The following is a 25140-nucleotide window of genomic DNA, read 5'->3' on the forward strand; positions in this document are numbered from 1 at the left end:
TTGTCCTTCGATATGTCATGGCTAGATAATTTTGCGGTAATCACAAATACACAAGTCTGGCTCGTCATCAAAGCATTTATTTACTCTGCACATAGAAGACATTTTACCTGCTTGCCCTAGTTCTACAGAATGTTCAGCTCCACCCCTTGACCAACATATCATTTGTCTGGTTCATCCACAAACGCCTTGTATAAAAAATTACTCTATGAAGTGAAAGAGCTACAGTCCAGTGGGGGATGAACTTTGAAGGTCCTCCACATGTGCAACTTTAATATGACCAAAAGGACAACCACCATAGTTCCACCCTCAACACTGCCAACCCTTTAATGAAAAATAACAGAACAAACTGAGGTATAGCCAGACTTCTGAGAAGGATTGGAGAAAACAAAACAGGAATTCAAAGTGGGAAATAAAGGTTTTATGCTTTGTGGAACAGTCCCGAAATCAGAAACAAAAGTCTGATCTTCAGAATGAGCATCGATGGAAATGTATGTGGTGGCGACCACAGAAGAGATCAGGGACATGAAGTGTGACCAGATCTTCCCTTAGATAAGAAGACTTCACTGGCTCCCTATATATCCATCCTACCTCTTGAAAGTTGTACTTGCCACCTCCTCAACAATGGCAGGTACATTTTCATTGATTGAACAGATTGACCTCTGCATTTGCCCAAAGCTGGCGAGTAAAATGGTATGTGCTGAACCGGTGAAAGAAGTTGACATATACTGGTGTAATTTCTATTGAACAGTATTGTATTTTGGGTTTCAAAAGAAATGTTTTTCATTTTGTATTTTGCCAGGATGGAGCTTGAGCTCAAGCCTAAAATTGATTTATACTCCAGAAACATGACCAACAGAAAGCACACAAATGTTCTTTCCTTGCAGTATTTGCGATACTTTGGTACTAGGACTATTATCGCCACAATTCTCCGTCAAAACGACTCTTGATACAAATTCCTAAAAAAAACGAGGGACTTCAGTCTTGTTAGTTCTGATACATACCCAGCTCAAAGTATCTCATCTCTGGAAGCATTTGGAGGCCTGGCTGTAGCAGGAGTCTTCTGTCGGCGCGTTTTGGCATTCACCAAAACGGAGGGAACCCCGATTCCAAAATATCCAGGTTGTGACATATCACCATATATCACTATCCCTCGGCCACACCATCCATCCCCAGCGCCCACCTGTGTCCTTATGTGAGCCGCAATTGCCAGAATAGGGAGGCTCATCGACCTGGACAGTCCCATTTCTGCAGGGCTGGATTTACAAGAAGCTTCTGCAGCTGACCAGATCACACTCACTATCCTAGACATACAATGGCCATCCCCATCAGATACTGACCTCTCCTTAAGAGAGAGAGAGCTCAGGAGACCCCAGTCTTTGTCCTAATCCAATTGGCCTGGCCCCATTAATCTGAACTGTCATTGGCAAAGCGGGCACTCTCCCCATAGGCAAGAACAGTCACTTGTCACTCACCTAATATCTTGCCCTAGATGTCCTATCGCTTAGTGCCTACCATAAAGGGTCTCTCAGCTAAGTACATGTTTGGCTTGCAAGGACCCAGTTCTTTTCCGATCCCATGCTCCTAATGATCTAATAAAAAAAAATCTCTATAAACGTTGTAAGGGTGCAAAAGGAGGAGAAAAGACATACAGGTGGCATGTTTGTTGGCATAAACTTTTATTATAGGATAAATAAAAGAGAAAATCTACCTTTCCCCAACTCTAAGAGGGGTTTCTCTAGCTCAACCAAAAATACTAAGTATTCAGTCAGGTTGTTCATGTGAACCAAGAGTCCACTATCCTGTTTCAAAACCCCTGCTTCTCTCCCTTACATTTGTAACTAAACTAAAGACAGAATGGGTCTTCTTGGCTCAGAACAATGACTCCCTTCTTCTGGACAATGGAACCCAGTTCTAACTTTAGGTGGGACCTTTATCCGAAGGAATGGCTTCCTTGCCCAGGTCTCAATCCCTTTCCAAGGTATTAAAACAAAGTTGCATGTTGAGATGTCAGCAAATGGCAAAGTTCTCAGCTCAAACTCAAAAGGTATAATTCCAATTCTTAGGTGGAATCTATACCTGAGGCAATGGCTCCTTTCCCCAGGTATTAATCCCTTTTCAAGGCACAAGACAATGTTCCAGATCAAACTTCCAGCTCAAACATCAACATCCCTTATCACCCAGAGCTGTTTCTTGACTAGTGGCTTCCTGGAGTATCCTGCTCTTAGTATTTTCACAGTGCCAAAGGAATGTCTCCCTTCCTCGGCTTAAACCACAGATTACAACACCAGGGGGAATGTCTACCTACCCCTGGTCTTCTCTCAGGTTTGTTTTGCAGTTTGCAACATCAGAGGGAATGTCTCCCTTCCCCTGGCATTCTCTGAGGCGCTGAGGCTTTTTATACAGTTCAGAATGTCAGGGGGGTGGGGGGTGCAAATGGCCTTTCTTGTGTCCCCGTATGGTAGTTCCAGCAGGCGCCAGCACCTTGTAGTACCCTTTTCAATTTCCCCAGTAGCCCTGGTGTCTTCAGGGCATCTGTTGCTTCAGTCCCGTTGGATATGTGCTTCCTCAAGCTCTGCTCTCAACTTCTGTGGGCCTCTCGGTTCTTTTGGCATGCAGCTGCAGCTCTGCAGCCCTTCTTTGTGCGTGTCTCCGCTCGGCCGCTCTGTATCTAGGGTGTGCTTGCCTGGACGTCCTCTGCTTCTCTCCGACGCATGATCCTTCCACATCGGACAGCTTGTGAACTTCCCACAGGTCCAGCAAATATCTCTCCAGTCTCTTATTTCTGTGGGGAGGGTGAATGTTCCCCATGCTCACAGTTCCTCCAGGTAGGACCTTCTCTCCCATTCGAGTACTTCTTCCCTTTCAGCTCTTTTTTGGGCCAATCAGCATTCAGAATCACTAGAATACTCAGTGTAGTTGGGAGGAGTGATCTTCATGGCTGTGCACCTCCGTCTCACTACCTTTCCTAGTAATTGCTCTAGGTTAGACTAGGTTTCTTCGCCCCAGAACTTTGTATATTCTCTTATTGACATATATACATGGGATGACCAAGTATGGGGTTGGTAGGGAGGTTTTTTGGGGTGAGTGTACTGCATTCTCCCTAGATAGTCGTCCATAGTGCTGTAGGGGGTTACCTCCCCATGGGATCTGCCCACTGAGCACCACCCCTAGGGGGACTATTGGATAGAGGCCTCACCTCCATGGCCTCATGGGAAGGTGCTCCCCCTCGGGGAGAAGTGACGACATCCAAGGATTTGCCACACCTTCCAATTACTTGTACGTCCGCCGCCCCCAAACATCATCATGCCCCATCATCTAGGCCTCTACAAACTGCATTGTGAGACTAATAGTTCTATTTATGGTAATGCTTGCTTTGTTGCTGTCTGCCAGCACCTCTATTGCCTCTCAGTGTATGTCCAAAAGCATGTGCCCATACTCCCTACTACCACCTTTATTTACTGCTTTTTGGTTAATAGTGGTGCTGATTTACTACTCTTCCATACACTTTAATAGTCCCTCTCCATTATACTTCTCTTGAATGCTACCCTATTACAGTGATTCACACACTCAACATAATGCTTATGCTCACCTCTCTCCCTAACTTTGTCTCTCCTCCCTAAATATCTCTGATTTATTCCACCCCTCACTCCCTTAATTATCATGCTACTGCCTTTCACCCCACCCAGAAAAGTCCACCAGGCAGTCTAACATACTATAACCTCATAAGCCCCCCTCAATCTCTCTTCCCCCTACCCTTACCCACTGCTCCTACACAAGGACTAAGGAATGCCAGATCTATATAAAAAAAATAAATAACCTACCGCCATATCACAGATCAATTTGATGCGCTCCCACACTGCCACCCTCCCTCCTCCGCCCCAACTCTAGTCGTCACAGGCGTTTCTGAAACCTGGATTAACCCTTAGGACTCCACTACCCCGGTCCTGCTGCCCCGTACACCGACTCTGCCACCGCCGAGCACTCCCCTAGCTCATCTAAAAGAGGTGGCAGGGTTGGCCTAATGTTGAATAAGGCAGATCACACCCCTCCCTCCCCCATCAAATTTTCCACCACTCTCCGAGGTCAAGGTTGTCCAACTACCTCCCACCCACCTACCCCACTCACTGTCATCCTGATCTACAGGCCCCTACCACCCTCAACTCCTCCTCTGACATTGATCTTGACATTGACTATTTCCATCAAAAGCAAATAGTGCTCATGGGTGACTTCAAAGATCTCTGCTACCCACTAACTTGAACTTGACTACCTGATCTCAGACCACTGCCAAAAGAACTCTCTTGACCGTATCTTCCCCTCCTCCTCACTTTCCCCATCTAATCTCACAACCAACACTTCCCCTAATGATCACCTTAACCTATAAGTCAGATATAATGTTCCTCCCTCCCATCTCCTCCATCGCAAAACATAAATTCAAACTAGACTCCCATGCCCATCTTCTAGCCCAAATCATTTTAATTGTTCTGCCTCTTGATCCTCCCCAGGTCTCCACACTTTAATAGGCCTTCTTTGCTCCCCACTTCAAGCACCACTATTACTCTAGAAACATCACCATACTCAGATAGGAGGAAAGCGGATTGCAATGCACCGTCGAAGAAACAGAACTCCGATTGAGACTCTGGCTTCGGCCATCTTGGAAAAGACCAGTGCGGTCCATGTGTTCTCAGAACAAACGTGACAGCACAACAATGGCGACCAGTCCTACTCCTGCATCTCCGCCAGAACGGTGACGCTGTGACACAAACATCTAATTTCCCCCAGACCTACTCTTCTCATTTCTTAAGGCAAGAAATCTTCGGGTCCGTTTTGACAGTGATCTCATTCTCTGTCATTTTACTACTACTATCTCTACTGCTGCTAGGATTACCATGCTTCTTATTAGGAGAATATGTCCCTCCTCACCGACCACTCTGCCAAAACCCTCATAGAAAGTCTAGTATTCAGTCAGCTGAACTACTGTGCTAAACTCCTCCAACTCCTCCATCCCGCTTGACAAAATACTCTACTTCGCCATATGCATCCTCCATAATCTCACCCTCTTTCCTTACTTGCCATCATTTCCTCCATGCTGGCTGGCTACTTGGCTTCAAATCCATCCATGGGCTTGCCCCCCACCTGCCTTACCAGAATGACGCTCTTTCTCACTACGCCCCCCTGCTCAACCTCTACACTAACACCCTCCGCTACTTCTTTGTTGCCCGCCCACCATGAGCATTTTATGGCTTTTGATCCTCCCGCCTTGCTTCTCACCACTGCAACACTAGCCTCCCATGTCAAAAACACTGCTACCATGCATTCCTTTGAACCTGCACTCAAGCTTCACTTACTGAGCCTAGAAAGTGCACACACCTATGTTCCCAGCTCATCACTCCCAAGTCAAGACTACCCTGTACCAATCAACTTATTTTAGGACCTTTCACACACCCAGTCCCTTTGGACTGCTTTGTCGTGTGCTGTCCCTGGTTTGTGCATCTTGTATTCCTTAAAATAAACTGTCAGTCCCTCATTATTAGTCCTTCTCAACAACAGGATTGACCCATATACTTTGGTTTCTTCGGTGAGTTTTCTGATGGAAACATTGTGTTCCTGGAATACGCTAATACAAATTTATGTGTAATAATCTCTGCCATTACTTTTTCAGATTTATTTATCCTGCTACTCTAGGCTATCTTCCTATAGGTCGTTTTATTTTGTTATTAAATAAGGTGTCATAATGTGTCATCTGGTTTGTGTCTCTAAGCCAGGTGAGCCTCCGGGGTAGGCACTTGACTGAGATAGTCACTTGATCAATTTTGGCAAGGACCCCCTCAACAGTATTTTTGATCATATTTTGTTCCTATTCCCAAGGGTGTTAGGGTCTGGCACAGGAGCAGAAGCATTGTACTATTTACCCTCTCGGGTGCTAATAGATATTTAAGGTTTAATAAAGTGTTCATTTTTAAAGGAAGTAGGTTTCATGTGACAACCACAAGCCTACTTCCTTTTAGAAAGGCACTGAAAACAAAGATGATATTGATGGGAAATAGTAAAGGAATTGTATCCCTTTACCATTTCCATGCGGACGAGTTAAGGGGCCAGGCCAGATGGTGTTATGCCCACCGAGGAAAGATAAGGAGAGTGGGGGAGAGATACAGGTTCAGGAATGGGTAGATGTGGGCAGGGACTGAAAGCTTGAGGGGGGCTCAGAGTTGCTTAGGGACAGCAGCGAGCAACAAAGATGGCAGAACTTTGGGGCAGAGGCCGAGGTGGTCGAAGGAATGCGGGTGAATACCATGGATTCACACCTGCGTTCCTGGCCACACAATTGGCCAGGCAGTTCCCCAGGGGACTGAAGAGTCTCACAAGTGGAAGGATTCAGAAACAAAAATATATTTGATATTAAATCAGGCGTGCTAAAGCAAGGGTCTGTCCTTGAGTTAGCACCATACATTGGTATAGGACTGAGACGAGAAAGATGGGACAAGGTAGTACTGGATAACTCAAAGACATCACCTAAAGCACTTTTTAGCGCACAGAGTAGACAATCGTATGACATCAGATTTCACTTTAAAAAAACATTTTTAGGATGTTCTTTTCAAACCTAGAAATACATCCTGAAGCATGCCTTCACGAATATCACCTCTCCTCTCATTTTAAGTCAGTTAGGTAAAAAGGCCCTCTCCCTAGGTGGGCATCCGATGTGCATGCACATTTGCAATCCTGCTTTCCATGTTTTTCCCAATGCAAAGTGTTAAACTGCACAGGAAACCTCAGCCTCTGCTGCATTCTATTACAATTGGTTTAAATTCACAAAAAACAGAGGGGAAGCAGAAGTGGTATACATCCACAAGAGGATTGACCATCCTACAATCAATTTAACACACTTAAATATAATATTACAGAAACAGTTAAAAGGCAATTTCCCTGTAACTGATAAACAATGTATCTGCCATAATTTACTGTGCCAGGGAATTGTTAAGATATATTAAATCAAGTACATATCAGTATTGGTTGAGGAATGTTTGAAGTTCTCCTAGGATCATCAGACAACCCACACAACGTCGATGCTTCTGGCTTTGCATAAAATGAACATTTTACAAACTAAAAATGCATTTACTGCAGTTTCTTTAGTCTTTCTGAACAATACATTTTCCATCAAACATGAAAAAAAATCTTTCAATGCTAGGTAGTAAGTACTTTACATGGCATATGGCCTCAAAATCAAACGTTTAAAATAGGGGTAAAAAATGAAATCAAACAAGATTGCTTGATTTCAATGATTGGCAAGGGATGCACCATCTAAAACTAGAATGGGGACACAGACTGCATACATAAATGAAGATGTTACATTTGGCAATGCACTTACAAACTGGAAGTGCAAAATTGTGTGGTTATTGATTAGGTACAATAAATATTACTGACATGACAATACCAATGCATTTACACATTGCACTGAGGAGTTCCTAGTTTGGCACAGACTCACCTTTACAGAGATTACGTAGTGCTCCATGGACTTCCTCGAATTATGGATTATTCTGGTTAGAGGAAAACTGGCCCACTAATTCCTACCACCTGCTTTTACCCCCCAGCCAACTTCACAAAACCCAGACATTTGCCCATAAAGGTGTACCTTTTTTTTTAAAACTCTTTTGATTAGTGGTCACAAAAGATACACAGCACTTACTACATTACATTTCAAATAATCTACAATAGTATGCTATATAAATCATTAAGACATTAAAGATTACAGAAACTCGCCATCGTCATGTCGCATAAATACATTCTGAAGGGGCCCCATATATCTTTGGGTCTACTTGCAGCAGGCTGGGTCAGGACAAATTGTTCTTCCGATTCATTAACATATGTCAATTCCCGAAGGAAGTTATTCACGCTCGGCGGACCAGCGCTTTTCCAAGTCTGTAAGATGCATTTCTTGGCCACCGCACATGAGATGTTAACCAGTCTTCTAATTTTTTCAGAGCATTTGCCAATGTCCCCACACAGGTATTTTTGAGGGGTCAAGACAGGTGGAATCTCCTCCAGCATCACCGCCACATCCCTCCAGAATCCCGCCACCACTGGACATTCCCAGTACATGTGGAATGCTCCGGCTTTGGGAGCCCTGCATTTGGGGCATTCGTCCGAGCTGTTCGCTGTGAATTTAGCTATTTAAGAAGGTGTATAATGTAGTCCGTTTAAAATCTTAAATTGAATTAGGCGCAGGCCAGCATTCATAGACACATTTCTGGTTAGCGAGCAGTACCTATCCCATATCCTTCCATCAATGGGGGTCTGTAGATCTCTTTCCCATTTTTCTTTCACCTAGTTTACTGTGGGGGCATGTGCCTGCACTGCAACATATAATTTAGAGATCCCCAGGCCATCTTTAGCTGTAACCAACTGAGTACATGGATGTATAGGGGGTTCATCAGGGAAGAGCGGCCACCTCTTTGCAAAGGCTGATCTCATACAGTAGTATTGGAGCGTCTTCAGTGGTCCCCCGCCCAGGGCCCACAGCAATTCATTTAGGGTAGCGAATTTCCCATTAATAAACATGTCTCCCAGTTTCATTTCGCTATTTGGGTCCCACGATTCCTGCAAGCTACCATCATGTGTTGGAGGTATACCCGGATAATTCCATAAGGACACCTCTGGGCTATAGGGAGCTTCCAATCCCAGTCTTTTGTATATTGCTTCCCATGCCCTTACCGTGCAGCTCACCGGGTTATACTTGCATGTATCTTTGTACTGTGGGTAGAAAATTACAGACTGTATGTTTGTGAGGTGTGTTGTGTATTTGTCTATCCATGCGTGGGGCAGGCCATCGGAGTCCCCATACCAGTACTTCGCAAATTGTGCTTGGGCAACATAATAGTAGAGTTCAAAGTATGGTTCAGTATTTTTTTTCCCATCCTATCCTTGCTGTCTTCCCATTCCAGAAGAAGGTCACCACCATAGATCGGAGCCTGGCAACGAAGGGCCGTCCCGGCCATATTGGGATGTTCAGAAAAAAGTACTATAACTTGGGTAAAATTATCATTTTAAGAATTGCAACTCTGCCATATAGAGAGATTGGAAAGTGTCCCCACAGCTGTAGTTTAGTATTTAGTGATTGCAGTGCACTTTCATGGTTATCTGAGTATAGTGTAAGCCTGTCTCTGGAAATAAGTATCCCCAGATATCTAATATTTTGCTCTGACCACTTGAGACCGTGTATCATGTCTGGGCACTTGGTTGTTGGTGTAAGTGGGAATATTTCGGATTTGGCCTTGTTTACCATGTACCCAGAGTACACTGCAAATTATTGTATCTCCGCCATAATGGGTGCAATGTTCTTCTCTGGCTCACGGACATAGATTAGTTGGGTGGAACCTTTCATCTTTATTCCCCTATCTGCGTGCCTTAGTCTAACCGCGACTTCCATTGGCTCTATGGTGAGTGCGAATAATATAGGCGAGAATGGGCATCCCTGCCTGGTGCCTCTTGCCAGTAGGAACAATTCGGAGATGGTACAATGAGTTAGCACTCTAGGGCTGGGTTCTGTGTATAGCAATTTCACGTATCTGATAAAATTAGGACACATCCCAAATGCCTCCAGAACAGCTAGCAGGTAAGCCCATGACACCGAATCAAAGGCTTTTTCGACGTCAAGAGATATAGCCGCTGCGCTTCTGCCCTTGTCTATCTGCGCCATTATGCTAAAAAGCCTACGGAGATTTAGGGCCGTTGATCTTGTGGGGATAAACCCGTTTTGGTCTGGATGGACCATAGTCCGGACTGCTGGTAGAAGTCGAATGCCCAGGACTTTTGCAAATATCTTGGCGTACGTGTTAATAAGTGAAAGGGGTCTATAGGCTGATACCTTTTGGGACAGTATACGGGGTTTAGGGAGCACGGTTATCACAGCCTCCCTCATCGTTGGGGGAAGTATATTGGTCTCAAGGGCTTCCTCCCATACCTGCATTAATATTGGTACCAACTCTTCGCGGAACTCCTTATAGAATTGGGCACTTATCCCGTCCGACCCTAGAGCTTTGCCTGACGACAGGAATTTAATTGCTTCTGTTATTTCCTCAGCAGTTACGGGTTGCTCCATTGCCAGTCGGTCCTACTCTGAAAGCTTCGGAAGGGATAGTGCCAGAAGATATGATTTAATTTACTATCTGTTTTTGTATCTTTGTTCGAATATAGTTTTTTATAGAATCTAGCAAATATCCCGTTAATCTCCTCTTCCCTCAGGAGAACATCCCCTTGTGACGTTTGTATACTAGTAATCCGATTGGGTTGTCTATCTTGTTTTAGTAGGTTAGACAGTGTTTTCTCCGCTTTATTCCCATCCCCGTATCTATGAGCCCGCCCAGGTGAAGCCATGTAGCGGATTTCTCTAGTGGCCAAATTACCAAACTCTTGTAAGTGTGTATGTATTTCCGCCAATATTGCCCTGTATTGTATGAGAGTGTAGGCCTCCTCCAGTTCACCCAGCTTACGTTCGGTTTCATTTAGCTCGATTCGCACACTTTTTAGGAGACCTGCGGACTTGGATATAAAAACTCCCCTGATCCAAACCTTAAAGGACTCCCAGACTGTGGAATATCCATCCATCGTTCCAATATTAGTAGTAAAAAACTCTGTTACTTCAACGTGTAATGCCTCCACCACCCCGGGGTTGCCCAGTATTCCTTTTGGCATCCTCCATCTTTGTACAGGCTTGGGGGCATCGCAAAGTGCTACCTCCAACGACACTGGGGAATGATCGGATAGCGTATGAGGTAATATCTCACAAGTTTTCAGTGCAGCCGTTACAGTGGGGGAAACAAACCAATAGTCGATTCTAGACTCCGAGTCGTGGACCGAGGAGTAATACGTGTACCTTCTACCATCAGGAAGTAGTTCCCGCCAGGCATCTACAAGTGATAGCTGTGGTAATATATGGGTCAGGGTTTGGACTGTCCTGTTCGGCGCCCTGATGATAGTTTTGGATCTGTCAAGCCTGGGATCCAGGGCAACATTAAAATCTCCTCCCCATATTATAGTGGTCACATTGATTGCGGAAATCAACTGATACATATCTGTATAGAAGGCTGGGTCATCGACATTAGGCCCATATGTGTTAATCAGTAGTAGTTGTTGGCCAGCAATCTCACCCCACACCATGACAAATCTGCCAAGTTGATCAACCTTTTGGCCCTCCTGTCTGAACCCCAGGCTTGGATGAATAAGAGTAATGACACCTCTGGACTGGGATGAATAATTAGTATGGAACCTCTGTTTGCCCCATTTGGGCAGTAAGTGTAAATAGCTAGTCCCCATAGAGTGTGTTTCTTGCAGCATCAGGATTTGAGGGCCATGCCTGGCAATATAATTGTACACTTTCTTAGCTTTTACCTGGTTGTTTAGTCCCCTGGCATTCCAGGAAAGCAGCCTTACCCCTCAACCCGTCACCCGTTTTCCATAGGGAAATGTTCCGACGATGTTGGGCCTCTTAGGATTATGATGTTTGTATATCCTGGGCAGCGCCAGTATCTCAGAGACCACAATTTTAACCAGCAACAAATATTCTTCCCCTTCTACCTTGCTACTGGGGCTGAGCGACTTCCAATAGGGAGCAGTCGCCTTTTTAAACTCTCATAAGCCTGTATCAAAATAACAAACTCCATGCCCTCTTCCCAACCGCCCACCCTCATCATCATCGCCCCAAACTAGATGATATTCCCACATAAACTTGTGGAATATTCCAGGGGTAGCCATGTTGCTTCACATTACCGCCAACTCCAGTACCCCAGCTCCACTTAACCACGAGCCATGGGACCGCCTTTGGTTGCTAGTTCAACATCGTTGCAAACAAAGGATACAATAGCCCAGCCATATATTCTTCCGGTATATGTCTTTAATCTGCTGGACGAGGTCTGTTGTTCTGCGCCGGTCTGTCCCCTCTGGGAGGGAGGGGTATGGAAGTTTCTATGTAAGACATGGCTTCAGACGGAGATTCGAAAAAGTGTGCCCTACCAGCCTGTGTATTCTCATCTTGGCTGGGAACATCAATGCATAGGAGATTTGGCACGCTTTCAAGAGTTTCTTGACTGGTTTGTAGGATCTTCTGCTTGCCTGGACCCCAGCTGAGAAGTCTGGATATATGTGAATCCGGTTCGCCTCATATTGCAGCATCCCAGCCTCTCTCGCCAACCGCAGGATTGTGTCTCTGTCTCTATAGTTGAGGAGCCGGGCAATTATCGTGGTGCACCTGGCTTGGGTATTGGAGCCAGTGTGCGGTGTGCTCTTTTGACCAGGAAGAGTTCAGAGAATGCGTCTGGCCCAAACAAGGATTTGAGCAGTGTTTCAAGTTGCTTTTCCATTTGCCCTTTCCCGAAGGATTCTGCTATGCCCACCATTTGAATATTGTTCCTTCTTGATCTGGATTCGAGGTCCTTGCATTTATTTTGCAATTTGGTCATTGTTTCTTTAATCTGGGTGATGTCGCGGCCGTGTTGCGCAATGGTATCTTCATTTGTACTGGTTTTATTTTCAGTTTCAGTGACACGTGCGCTTTGTCTATTCTGGCCCTCAAGGAGCCTATTGTGGCCACTATCTCATCCAGCTTAACATTAACTGCGAGGAAACCATTTTGTACTAATGTTGTTAGCCTATCAACTGGACCCCCCTCTTCAGTCTCTCCAGTCTCGATGGATTCTGTGTGTATTTCCACATTGGTAGTTTGGTTTTGGCTGCTGGTGTAGGTGTCCATAGACCCTTTCTTTTTGTTGCCAGCGGTCTTTGCCGTCTTGCCGGTTTTGTGCGGTTCCCCCATAGTGCACCAGCACTGCGCAATGTTATCGATTTCAATGTTGTTGATTCAAGTAGGTAAACTACAGCAAGCTGCTGCAACTCAGTACCTCTATGTAGTCTCTGGGCGGGTTACAGAAGGGGTTCTAAGGTTGGGGGTCTTATGCTCCCACACCCTTGCTTTTATAGGCTGTCAGACCGTGGTCGCCACAAATGGACTGTGACCTTCCACGTAATTAAATGTAACAATGACCAGCTTGTGTTGCCTCGTTTCGTAGTTTCAGCACAGCAATCGTGTGCATCAGCCTGCTTGTTGCCAAACACGGGGGTCGCGAGTGGCAACACACGTGCTTCGCGGGCTCCCGGGGGGCGGTTTATATGGTTAAAGCTGAGCAGCAGTACAGCAGCGCCCCCATTCGTCTTTCAAGCCAACAGCACACAATCAAACAGAGGAGGCCAGAACCGCGTATCACCTCCTGGGCCTTATTGTTTTTTGCAGAACGCCAGAGCGCTGCAGGCCACCAGTTGATGGTGGATCAGCGTCACATATATGTTGGGGCTCCCAAGTTGATCGCAGTATGTGTCCTTGAAGCCCATTAAGCCATGCCTCCTGAGCACTTGCAGACAGAGTGGTTAGGGCCACCTCAAATCGGGATTTCACGAGCACGAACAGCGCCCGCCGAAGGACCCCGACACTTGTGCCAGCCGCAGCGCTGCGCAACCGAGCGACTGCTCCTGCATCGGCTGCGCCAAGCCGCCGGCTCACCGCCAAAGGGGTTTTGTTATGTCAGGCACAGCCCCGTTTCTCTCTCGCAGCCTCCGGGCGCCCTACTTGATGCTCCGTGTAAAACCGTTTTGTTCCGGGCCCATTCGGGATTAGGGCCGACACGCACCTGATGTTACACAGCATAGCCACTGCAAGGGACTTGCACGGGTGGGTCCTCGAGGGGGGTGGGGGGGAGAACGCGAGCGTCGCTGGCACCCCACAAGCTGGATCTGTAACTCCCAGGGGGTTCACCGGCTGCCTCTGTGTCTGCCACCTTTCTCGGCTTGGTGTTCCGACGGGTGCGTATGTTCCTGGCCGAGGCGTGAGTCTTGGTGATAGGCTCTGCCCATCAGCGGCCCTCCGTCGTTTTCACGTCCCCGGCCACTGGGTGGTTTCTCGCGGTTCTGTCCGCCGGATTGTTCCAGCACCGCACCTGGGCTGATCTTACCACAGCCGTATCACATTCGATTTAGGTCCCAGCGCAACAGGATTTTTGCAGTGTAGGCACTTGTGTCTGGGCTATCAATAGAACCGCTTTTCAGCTTCGCAGGAGGCCTTTCAGAGGATATACAAGCACAGGATGTCCATGTGGAGCAGGAGCTCCCGAATCAGGCAGCCATTCCTCTGTGCGCAACAGCGCCCTCCCCCCCATAAAGGTGTACCTTTTAAGTTTTAAATGCACGCAGTCCAAGGTGGAGAATTGTACCTTGATACTGTAGAGGTTGAGGAACATGAAACCAACCTCTTAAGCCTGCTGGAGCCTAGGTTGAGGGGGTACTTCTTTACATCTAAAAAGAAACCATCCAGGAAGGTCACCGTATTAAAGTACCACTTCCTGACTCGCATGCCTGCATGGCTTTGACATGACCGTGAGCATCTGTCCTCTACGATTACATTGTCGTAATGGAAGGATGCTCCCCTCGTTGGCATGTAGTTGCTGGGCATCTATGTTCACAAGATATTGCTAAATGTACTAAATTTAGATCCTCCTCCTTAGGCAACAGACAATTGAATGGTCAGCCAGGCTGGGGAGGTGAATGGATTTTTGGTGATTTGTAGCTTGGGGTTTAAAAGAGCTACACTAATAATAGCCTTTAGGTAATGAAATGAGTATCTTAGTACCTGAATTTCTTGGATAATAAATTTGAACTGAGCTGATCGCTCCATCCACGTCTTCACCAGTTCCATTGCATTATCAAAGTTCCTCACATACTCTGCATACATTTTCAGGAATGGGGCCAACTTCTGCAGGATGTCACCAATCTTTGGTGTGGTGGACCTGCAAAGCAAGATGAAGTCATTCATGTAAGCAGTTGAAACCACACTTTTCACATCACCAAGTTTTTGTGCATGTGCAATAGGCTGCAGCCTCCAACACCATTGCTCAGAAAACAGTGTCAATTTTCACTTTTTACATTATTTAAAATCAGTTCATCTGAGTGTCCTGTGATCCCCTTGAAGTGATCTGAGGATTATGCGTTCATAAAAAAATGTAATGAAATAAAAGGCTGATGTATGTGATTTTATCTTGCATTGTGCAGTATCGCTTTGGATCAGTCTTCTTCAATTTGTATTGCATATTATTATTCTTTCTGATACTGTAACTTACAAGAAAGGTTACACAGTTATGCGACTACACAGACTACAGTCATCACCTGGATGATGCTGATAATTTCACAAGCAAGTAGACAGGAAAAGGACATCAAATCTCATATAGAAAATAGAGTAAATATTTTTACAATTTCTTTTGTTTTTAGACATTCTCGTTAGATAGGGGATTTTGGTCTCTAGAACACAGGCCTAAAGTGCGATGCAAAAAAGAGCATCATGCATAGGCCGACACACAGTGTGAAGTGCTTCAGGCATGCATGGTAGTGGCTGCAACCTGCACCTGAACGATGCACCGCATGTAAGTAGATCACAAGGGAAGTGTGGGGTCTGGGTCCCTCGAAAATGGCAAGAGGGGTGTTGGAGAAAATAAAGAACTATCTTTGCGGATAGTGCCCTTTACTGGGTGGGCCGCCGCAACATTGGCTTTTTATACGCAGGCTTTGGCCCTAGATCCTATTTACTGTGCCTCATAGATTTGGTGCTTAATAAATACAAAAATAGATTCCAACAGAATAAAGACAAAAAATACTTTCTTTTGAAAATAAGTTCCCTAAAAGAATATAATAGCAAAAACAACAAGCAAGCAATTTTAATTTGTCAGTGAAACCAACCATGATGGAAAGAACGAATGAACGAACGCACACACACACACACACACACACACACACACACACACACCCCCCCCATACCCCCCCCACCCCCCCCACCCCCCTCTGCAATTAAATGGATTTATGCAAACATATTTATAAACCATTATAACAAATTCTTGTCCCAAATATGTGATGTAATAATTATAAGGTTTGAATGCCCACAACATGCAACATCATAAATCATTGTGAAGAAAAGAAAACACAATAAAAATAGATTAAGACCAGTGTTCAAACCCACAGACCCCAGCCTGTGTACATAAGCATAGAACATGTTGATGAAGTGGGCATCATAAAAGATTTATTCATACGCATTTCACGATAAAAAAGGCCTCATATTTATCTACAATTCTGGTCAATAATAATGATACAAAAAACAAACAAATAAAACTGCTAAGGTAAAAAACAGATTATAGCCTGCTCCCAGTTGTATCTTTTTACCCATTTCCTAATTTTTGAATACACGTTAGGAGTGTTCGACAAGGGTGCATCTTGTTTTAAAAGCAGATTTAATGTAGGCAACAAGATTGGGAAGACCCACTGGGGTATCAAGGGCGATCAGTCTTTTTCCCCCCTCCTGATAACCTCCGGTATCCAAAGTGCAAAAAAGTATTACCAGACATGTTCTTCTGTGTGTGCTATACCAGGTGCAGAAGAAAAGGAAGTGTGCCTTTTTTGCTTTGAAACCTGTGCCTTGGCATAGCCCTCCATTTCCCGATGGTTCAGATTACCACCTCACCATAACATTTTGCAGCAGTATTGTGTGTTTAATAGTTTCTTTTGACAATAGTCATACAACTTACTAACACATATATAGCAACTGCTAAAGTACACCTAAACGTCCCATCTAAAAAGTTTCCAGTAGAATAAAATGAAGATACATAATACAGTTTTAAAAGCATCTCATAAGCAGTTAAAATGATAAATATGAAGACTGTGGCAAATTGGTGCAGCAAATCAAATATGCGGTTTGTAAAGTGCATAATAGTTATCAATATTCCCCCATCAACAACATTCAAAAACAATCCTAAATAATTTAAAACCCCATGGGTACTTTGACCAATAATCGATAACCTGCATGCTACACATAAATTCACTGTGGCTCTAAGAAAGAACTACTTACATTAAATAAAGACGGGTTATTCCCATTTTAAAACGGGGAGAAACCCTACTCGACTAGAAAGAAAGATTATATATTTGTCATCATATAGATTGTTTCCATGAGGCATTCTTCATGCCTCCTCGTGGCCAACTCCTCCCAGTACTTTTAGAAAAAGGTATGTCATTCTTATTCTTCTTCGTCTCAGTGGTGTCACATCTCAAGGAAGGAAGGGAGGGAATGTTCCAGTAACACTTTTAGTTGCACTCTCTGCAGACTTTAGGGTTTTTATGGGTGCAAGCACAAGAGGGTTAGGGAGTTCCTTCATGGAATGGGAGTCCTTATCCCCATAAGGGGATTCTCTTCCTCTGAGGTTTACTTTCCACCACCCTTAGGGGTACTATTGGGTAGCAGTCTCACCTTCCTAGCCTCACAAGGAAGGGCTCCCCCTGGGGAGAAGTGACAAGAATCTATGAATAGTCACAAGGCCCAGGCTTAACATTTATGTCTCCTAACACAAGAAAGCTGCCGTTATTCCAGTCGACTGTGCTCTCACTCAGGTACTCCCTCGGCTCATTAAAAGTGTCCCGGGTTCCTTTTTTGGCAGGGAGTATACATTAATGGTGTATAACTCATTCTGGTGATCCCTAATAGACCAACTTAAACTCAAAATGATGATTGATTTACATTCGGGACATAATCTAGTCACTCTCTACTTGCCTTGGATTCGAATCATAGTGATTAGACCTCCCTTATTTCGCCCCTTCGTGATTGTTCCTGCCTTCAATGTGTGTGCTTGGTATCCCGGTATGCAAAAATCGCCTATTAACCAGGTTTCTTGGATACAAACAATATTAAATTGTTCTAAACCCTCAACCCAGTCAGGGTCTTGCTGTTTGGCTGAAAAAACTGCTACATGCCATGAGAGAATACTTACAGCCTCACCTTGACGCACAATGGAGCCCTTCTCTGGTCTGCTAACAATGTGCAAGGCTAGAGGTGATTTGATCTTTGAGACTTAGAACACTCATACTGTTTCGATAAGACCATTTTCGTGCTCAGCTGGTTCTGCAAAGTATTAATAAGGTTACTCACCGTAGTGACCACCTTACTCCTAGTCCATAGTCCCCTTTCCTCCATACTTATGGCACATTCCTCCGTCCTGTGGGACAGGACCGGAGCACTTTGTAAAAGCACCACATTTTGCAAAAATGTATCCTTCCTCTCTTTTTACGCGTGGTACTACACGCGGCCGTAACCCCGCCCACCTTAGCTCCACCCAGCGCATCGCTCATCAGTCCTTTACTATCGCCAGTTCAGAGACCTTTAAGCAATAATAGAGGAACCTTATTAGAGGGGACGACGGGCGTGCGTATGGAGGAAATGGGACTATTGACTAGGAGTAAGGTGGTCACTACGCTGAGTAACCTCATTATACTCCTACGTCCCGTCCCCTTTCCTCCATACTCATGGGAGATTCCCAAGCACTCCTCACAGGAACTACGGGTGGATGGAAACCCCCTACTGAAAAAGGTTTTTCAGCACAGCCTGGCCAAACTGAGCATCAGATCTGGAGCTCAGGTCCAAACAGTAGTGTTTACAAAAAGCCGATGGGGAGGCCCAAGAAGCCGCTTTCTCGATGGTCTCCCAGGTGACATACTTTTGAAAGGCCACCGTAGCTGCCTTGCCCCGTACCAGATGTGCATGAATCCCTTTCGGAGGTTGGAGACCCTGAACAGTGTAAGACTCCATAATACAGGCAGCGATTCATCTGGAGATAGTCGCTTTAGAGGCCTGCTTACCTTGTGGTTTACCAAAGGTCACCAATAGTTGGGAAGAACCCCTAAATTCAGATATTCTGTCCAGATAGAACTTAAGAGCTCTTCTAACATCCAAGCAATGCAAAACCCTCTCCGCTTCCGAAGCTGGGTTTGGAAAGAAGACAGGCAGGGAGATTGACTGATTCAGATGGACATCAGAAACCACCTTTGGTGAAAACCAAGAAGGGATGCTTCACCGACAAAGCTTGGAGCTCACTCACACGCCTTGCTGAAGTAACAGTGACCAAGAAAGACACCTTCCACGAAAGGTGCTTAAGATCTACCGTGGCCATTGGTTCGAATGGCTTATGGCACAAAGCTGTAAGAACCACATTCAGATCCCACGTCGGATGCGGTTTGCGAACAGGAGGGTAGAGACGACCCGTGAAGTGCCTCCTAACCACTGGATTTGACAGTGAAAAAGAGCACTGGTCCGTGGATAGATAGGCGGCCACAGCCGAAAGATAAGTCCTGCATGACAGGACATGAATGCCCGACTCTGCTAGGTGTGAGACGAAAGACAGCACCGTGTCAATCGTAGCCACCCTGGGGTCCAGCTGTTTGGCTAAGCACCAGTGACAGAACCGAAGCCATTTGCTTCTGTACTGAGACCTCGTAGAGGGCTTCCTGGCTGCCTGGATAATGCGCATGTTGACAGCTGACAGATTGAGATGTTCTAAAGATCAGGCACCATTCTGCCAAACTGAACGATTGTGGGGACGGGTGCCACAGCTGCCGATCCCTCTGGTGAAGCCGATCGGGAACCAACGGAAGCCTGATCGTTGCACACACCGACAGATGTTGAAGCTCTGAAAACCAGAACCTGGCCGGCCACTACGGAGCTATGAGCAGAAGAGAACAGTTCACCGTTTTTCTCAGCTTGCAACTCGTCCGATGAATCAGAGGCAGAGGTGAAAAAGCATAGGCCCTCATGTTGTGCCAAGGAATCTCGAGAGCATCCCCCAGAGAGGAGGCTCCCAGCCCATTTCTAGAGGCATACTGAGGAAGTTTCTTGTTTGCCGATGTTGCGAAGAAGTCCACTTCTGGATTGCCCCAACACAGGAATATCTGTGAAAGGACCTCCACTTTCAATTCCCACTCATAGCTGACCATTGGTCGTCGGCTGAGGGCATCTGCCGTGACGTTCAGCTGGCCCGGGATGTGTACTGCTACCAGCCAGGCGCCATGCTGAACCGCCCATTCCCAAATCTGAATGGCAAGATCCACAAGCAAGCGGAGAAGACTTGGTGCCCCCCTGCTTGTTGATGTAAAACATTGACACCACATTGTCTGTACGGACACAAACCACTTTGTTGGCAATGTCCGGCCTGAATGCCTTGAGCGCCAGGAAGATCGCCAGAAGCTCCAGATGATTTATGTGAAGGAACTTGTCTTGGGGCGACCATAGGTCAGAGACCTGAAGAAGATCCAAAGCCGCACCCCACCCCAGGAGGGAGGAGTCCGTTGTGATTGTCACCTTCGGAGCGGAGTCCTGAAAACCCGCGCCTACCGACAGGTTGCTGAGAGAAGACCACCACGCAAGGTCCATTCTCATGAAAGCCGGAATCGATATCATCTTGGAGTCCGGATCCACAGCCTGACGCCAAGAATTCCGAAGAGCCATCTGCGTCCGCCTCATCTTGAGCCGAGCAAGAGGAAGAGCGAATACGCACAAGGCCATGAGACACAGAAGCCTCTGGAACCACCAGGCCAACATGCTCTCCGACTGCGCAAACATCTGACACGTGGCCAACAGATCCGCTATTCTGTCCCCAGTCAGATAAACACTGCAGTCGATCGTGTTCCAACGAAAACCCAGCAAAGTCAAGTCCTGAGAGACCGTCATGGAAGATTTCCGCCAGTTCACCGACAGCCAAAGGTGGAACAGGAGCTGGAGGAGAGACTGAAGATTTCTCGAAGCTTTCAGCGGGCAAGGACTGCGCAACAGCCAATCGTCCAAATACGGATACACATGGATACCCTGAAGCCGAAGATAAGCTGCGATAACCGACATCATCTTCGTAAAGAGGCCAAAAGGGAGCACTCGGAACTGGAAGTGCTCCTCCCCCACAGAAAACCATAGGTATCTCCGGTGTGGATTCCAGATCAGGATATGCATATACGCATCCTGAAGGTCCACCACTCTGCGCCAATTGCCCTTCTGCAAAGAGGACTTTATCTGACAAGGTGGGATCATCTTGAATTTCTCTTGGGGTAGAAAAAGATTGAACTGGGAAAGCTCTAGGATGGTGCACAGGCCAGCCTGGTTGGATTTGGGCACCATAAACATCCAGGAGTAGAAGCCCTCCCCTCGTTCCCCTAGGAGAACAGGTTCCACTGCTCTGAGATCCAGTAATTTCTGAACCTCGGCTCTGAGGGAGGGCGACCCTGACTGTTGGAAAGGAGGATTGGTGGGTGGGGTATGGGGAAGGTGTAAGCAGAAGCCCGCCCGAGTGACTGACAAGACCCACCGGTCCTCGGTGATGGCCTGCCACGCCTCCCAATGAGACGCAATGCGTCCTCCCACCGGGGTCTCGTGCGAGCGCAGAAAACCCTCATTTAGCTGGTTTCTTGGGATGTAAAAACAATCGCCTGAGGAGTTAATTGACCCAAAGATGGATGGACGCCACAGGATACCGCTGACCTGCAAAGGAAGGTCAAGGTTAATACCAATAAATGCATGTGAACAAATGACAAGGATCAAGGAAATAGTACTGGAACATTATCTGCTAGTCCAAAGGTACTAAAACCAGTGTACCGGTTGATAAACAACAGGCGTATCCTAAGAAGTGGATAATAGTATAATGAGTGGGTTTAGTTAACCAGGAAGAGTAGCAGTATCATGAACAGTATGAAAAAACAAGACAAACACCTCTTACCTATGTCAGAGTAGGATTCTGCAAATTGAAGTAGGTTTTGCGAGGAATGGAAGATGGGAAATGCTTCTCCTAACACCCGTTGGCACGAGGACGCCTAGCAAGTTCCCAGAAGGCAGTCCAAGGTCGATTGAAGTGAAGAAGATCCTCCTAAGACCCACCAGCACGAGGACGCCTAGCAGAGTTCCCAGGAAACTGTGCAAGTTCCAGTGAAGCGAAGAAATGCTCCTCCTAACACCTGCCGGCATGAGGACGCCTAATGAATTCCTGAAGGCAGTCCAGGTACACGCGATGGAGAGAGTCTCAAGGTTAGGTAGTGTGGAGGCAGTAGTCGAATGAGTGAATGAGCACAAAGTTGAGCGAACGGGAAGAATGGTCGAGAGTTCCGGGTCAGTATCCGTGCAGGCAGAATGAGTACAGAATCAGCAGACGTAGCAGGTCAAAAAGCGTTCCAAGGATTGTAAGGGGGTTTTCGTGAATAGACAGACAGAGAGCAAGCCAAGGAAATTCCATAGGACGTAGCCGGGTAGATAACCAAGAAAACAGTTCCAAAGCAAAGTTTCAATGCCCGTAGAAAACAAATTCAGAAGCAGTGATTCAAGGACAGGCGGGGCATAAGTAGGAACCATAGATCATGTGACAGGGTGAAAACAAGGCTTAACGTGAAAAGACACGTGACAGAATGAATGCGGAAGGACCTCGTTTCCATGCTAACTTCCAACAGCGTCTAACTGCTAAACGGCGGATGTTCATGGACTTAGATTTACGTGGCACAGTTACCTGAGAGTGTGAACAAGTGGGGGAACTAGGGAGGGGAAGGCTGGCCCGTATAGGAGTTCTGGTTTTTCCCACGTGTCGGGACCGAAGCAGTTTCCTGACACTGGGTCGCATCAGGCACCACAATGGCCTTGTCCACTGGGAACAACGGAGGCAGGGGTGGAAGAGTCGGGGGAGGCCCAGCAGGTAAAGGCGGTGTCGGCGGAACCACAGGATCCGCAGGTGGAACCGATTGCGCAGGCGGGCATATCTCCATAAACAAGCCTCGAAAGTGCTCCTTCATGGGGTTGGAACGCATACGTTTTTGAAACTTGCCGAAAAAGGCGTCCTCCGCCGACGATTTATGCACGACCGGAGGAGGCCTCTCATGAGGGGAGTTATTCCTGGGACGCAAGGCAGAGGGTTGCCAAGCGGGCCCTTCCCCAGTGGTGTCCACATAAACCAAGGGCGCCGATGCTGCAGGAAGCAAGACCTTGTGCAGTAGGTGCATCCGAGCGTTCCAGTCAAACTGGATGAAACGGATGTGCACAAGGAAACCGATGTTCACCCAAAGAACCACCCCCTACACCTAGGGCCGATGGCGTAGTCGTAAGGGATGTATCCAAAATGGCCACCATGGTCTTGTCGGGAAGGGCCGCCATTTTGTCAGCACCTGAGAACTGTGGCACATGTGGAAGTGAGGCAGGGGTCCCCACAGGTGGGTCAGGGATCTTCATTTTAGCCTTAACTCAAGGAACCTCGGCCGAGCCGGTACTCTGTGGCCTAGGATGTTTCTGTGACATGCTGACAGCCAAACTAGCCTTCACAGGAAAGACCTCAGCACTGCTGGTAAAGGAGGAATCATGGTTCAGAACCTCACTCCATGCCCCCTCAACAGATCTGGAGTCACTGCAAGAGCGGAAACGATGAGTAACATGCCTTACCGACAAGACCTTAACAGGCCTCTCAGAACTGTTGGTCACCTTAGCCTCTAAACGAGGGACCTCAGACCAGAGTCCGGTAAAAGCCTCTTCACGTCGGGCCTCGAACTTCCGTTCGGTATCAACAACCTCACCCGAGGCCTCAGGGCGTACCCCAGTGTTTTTACGGGAAGCTCCAATCAAGGAGACCTCGAAGCAAGCTCCGGTAACCACCGCCTCAGTAGAACTGGGCCCACAAACAGCCCCCACAGGAGGGGCCTCTGAATGTAATGCAGTGTCAATAGACCCCTTACGGAGACCCTCGGAGAAAACTCCGGTAAAATTTTTAGGCCGGGACGGCACCTCAGGGCAAGCCCCGGTAATAGAGCTTTTGACGCTCCTCCCAGACCGGGAATACCCCGGGAAGGAGTCCCCCGGCCGCGGTACTTTAAAAGTAAAGAACTCACAGGGCATTTCTTCTTCTCGTCGATGAAAGTTTGAAAATGCGTAGGGGGAAGTGCGCTGAAACCCCTCTTCCCACCGCTCTAAACGATGTTCAAGCACCCGGACCGAAAGGGAATCACAATAAAAACACGAGTCCCACCGGTGGTGCGGAGCCAAACACTCTAAACAAAGAAGATGGGGATCCGCCCTAGCGAAGGGTTGCTGACAGGAAGAACAAGTTGGAAAGTCTAGCTGAAACGGCATGGAAGGACTACCACGCGACCGCTAAGCGAGAGCAAGAGAGGAGGAAACAGGAAGAAAAAAAGTCTTCGACAGATTCAAGTGCGTCCAGTCTCGAATGAGCAGAGAAAAGGACTGATGGGCGATGCGCTGGGTGGAGCTAAGGTGCCCCGCGTAAAAAGAGAGGAAGGACACATTTTTGCAAAATGTGATGCTTTTACAAAGTGCTCCAGTCCCGTCCCACAGGACGGAGGAATGTCCCATAAGTATGGAGGAAAGGGGACGGACGTAGGAGTATGTCTATTTAACTTCTAGTGAGATCAATTATGCAAGATCTTCCAGGGGCAAATAAGTAGCTGCTACCGGGGCAATATAATCGAGTCAACTGTCATGAATATGCTCAATCCCTTTCCCCACCAGAGCATCTCTACAGTGAAGTAGACATGCACAAAAGTGGGCGTTGCTGAAACAAAAGCGAACAATACAGCCCTCACAAAACATACATTCTGACAGTAATCGCACTGCTGCAAAGTTCTTAGAGGAGACATCCGAGAAGCCCAGTGTCTCCTGAATCGCAGCTATCATTGCATGTTTGTATGAGTTCTCGTTACCCCGCGTTCGGCCCTTGAAGGTTGCAATGAGATTTTGTTCCCTCCAATCGTACAGTGTATCGTCATTCTTCTGTGCTTGTCTTTTTTGTACATATTGATGAAACTTTGTGCTTATGGGCCTCATGGCTCTGACCTATATCTAGTTTGTGGCTCACATATGTGCGTGTTAGGGAGAATTCTCATTCAATGGCTAATTTCCCTTACCTATAGAGACCCCAGCAGCTTTGCTGGATTTGAAGGGTTAGTTTCTTTTTACCTGCTAAGAGTGAGTCTCTTTTTCCCACTCTTAGGCATTTTTGCTATGTGTGTCTCGGCTATTTTTGTGTTAAATGCCTATGGGATCTTTTCTCAAACCCCATAGGAACCATCTTTATGCACATGTGTTACACAGCACCCTCAGTGCAGTGACACAGGGGCATCGCATGACCCCCAAACATAGACTCCATACCCTGGGACTGACTACTGTCTCACAGGGCCTGTAAAGTCCCCATTGACTTTACTAGTCAATTTTTATGAACTAAACCAGTACAATCCATCTTACTATGGAGGTACTGAAAGGGGTTAAGTTACTAC

General features: G+C 46.6%; 1 protein-coding gene across 11 annotated transcripts in view; it reads right to left on the reverse strand.

Moving 5' to 3' along the window:
- Positions 1-25140, reverse strand: part of FGD4 (FYVE, RhoGEF and PH domain containing 4) — a 1139208-nt gene that overhangs the window by 265190 nt on the left and 848878 nt on the right. For all 11 annotated transcript variants that reach the window (XM_069628200.1, XM_069628199.1, XM_069628201.1 and 8 more), the window contains one exon: positions 14666-14822. In XM_069628200.1, the coding sequence (XP_069484301.1) occupies positions 14666-14822 (157 nt within the window). The remainder of the gene's footprint in view (positions 1-14665; positions 14823-25140) is intronic.

This window comes from Ambystoma mexicanum, chromosome 12 (genome assembly GCF_040938575.1).
Source record: "Ambystoma mexicanum isolate Mex_15411 chromosome 12, UKY_AmexF1_1, whole genome shotgun sequence".
Taxonomy (NCBI): domain Eukaryota; kingdom Metazoa; phylum Chordata; class Amphibia; order Caudata; family Ambystomatidae; genus Ambystoma; species Ambystoma mexicanum.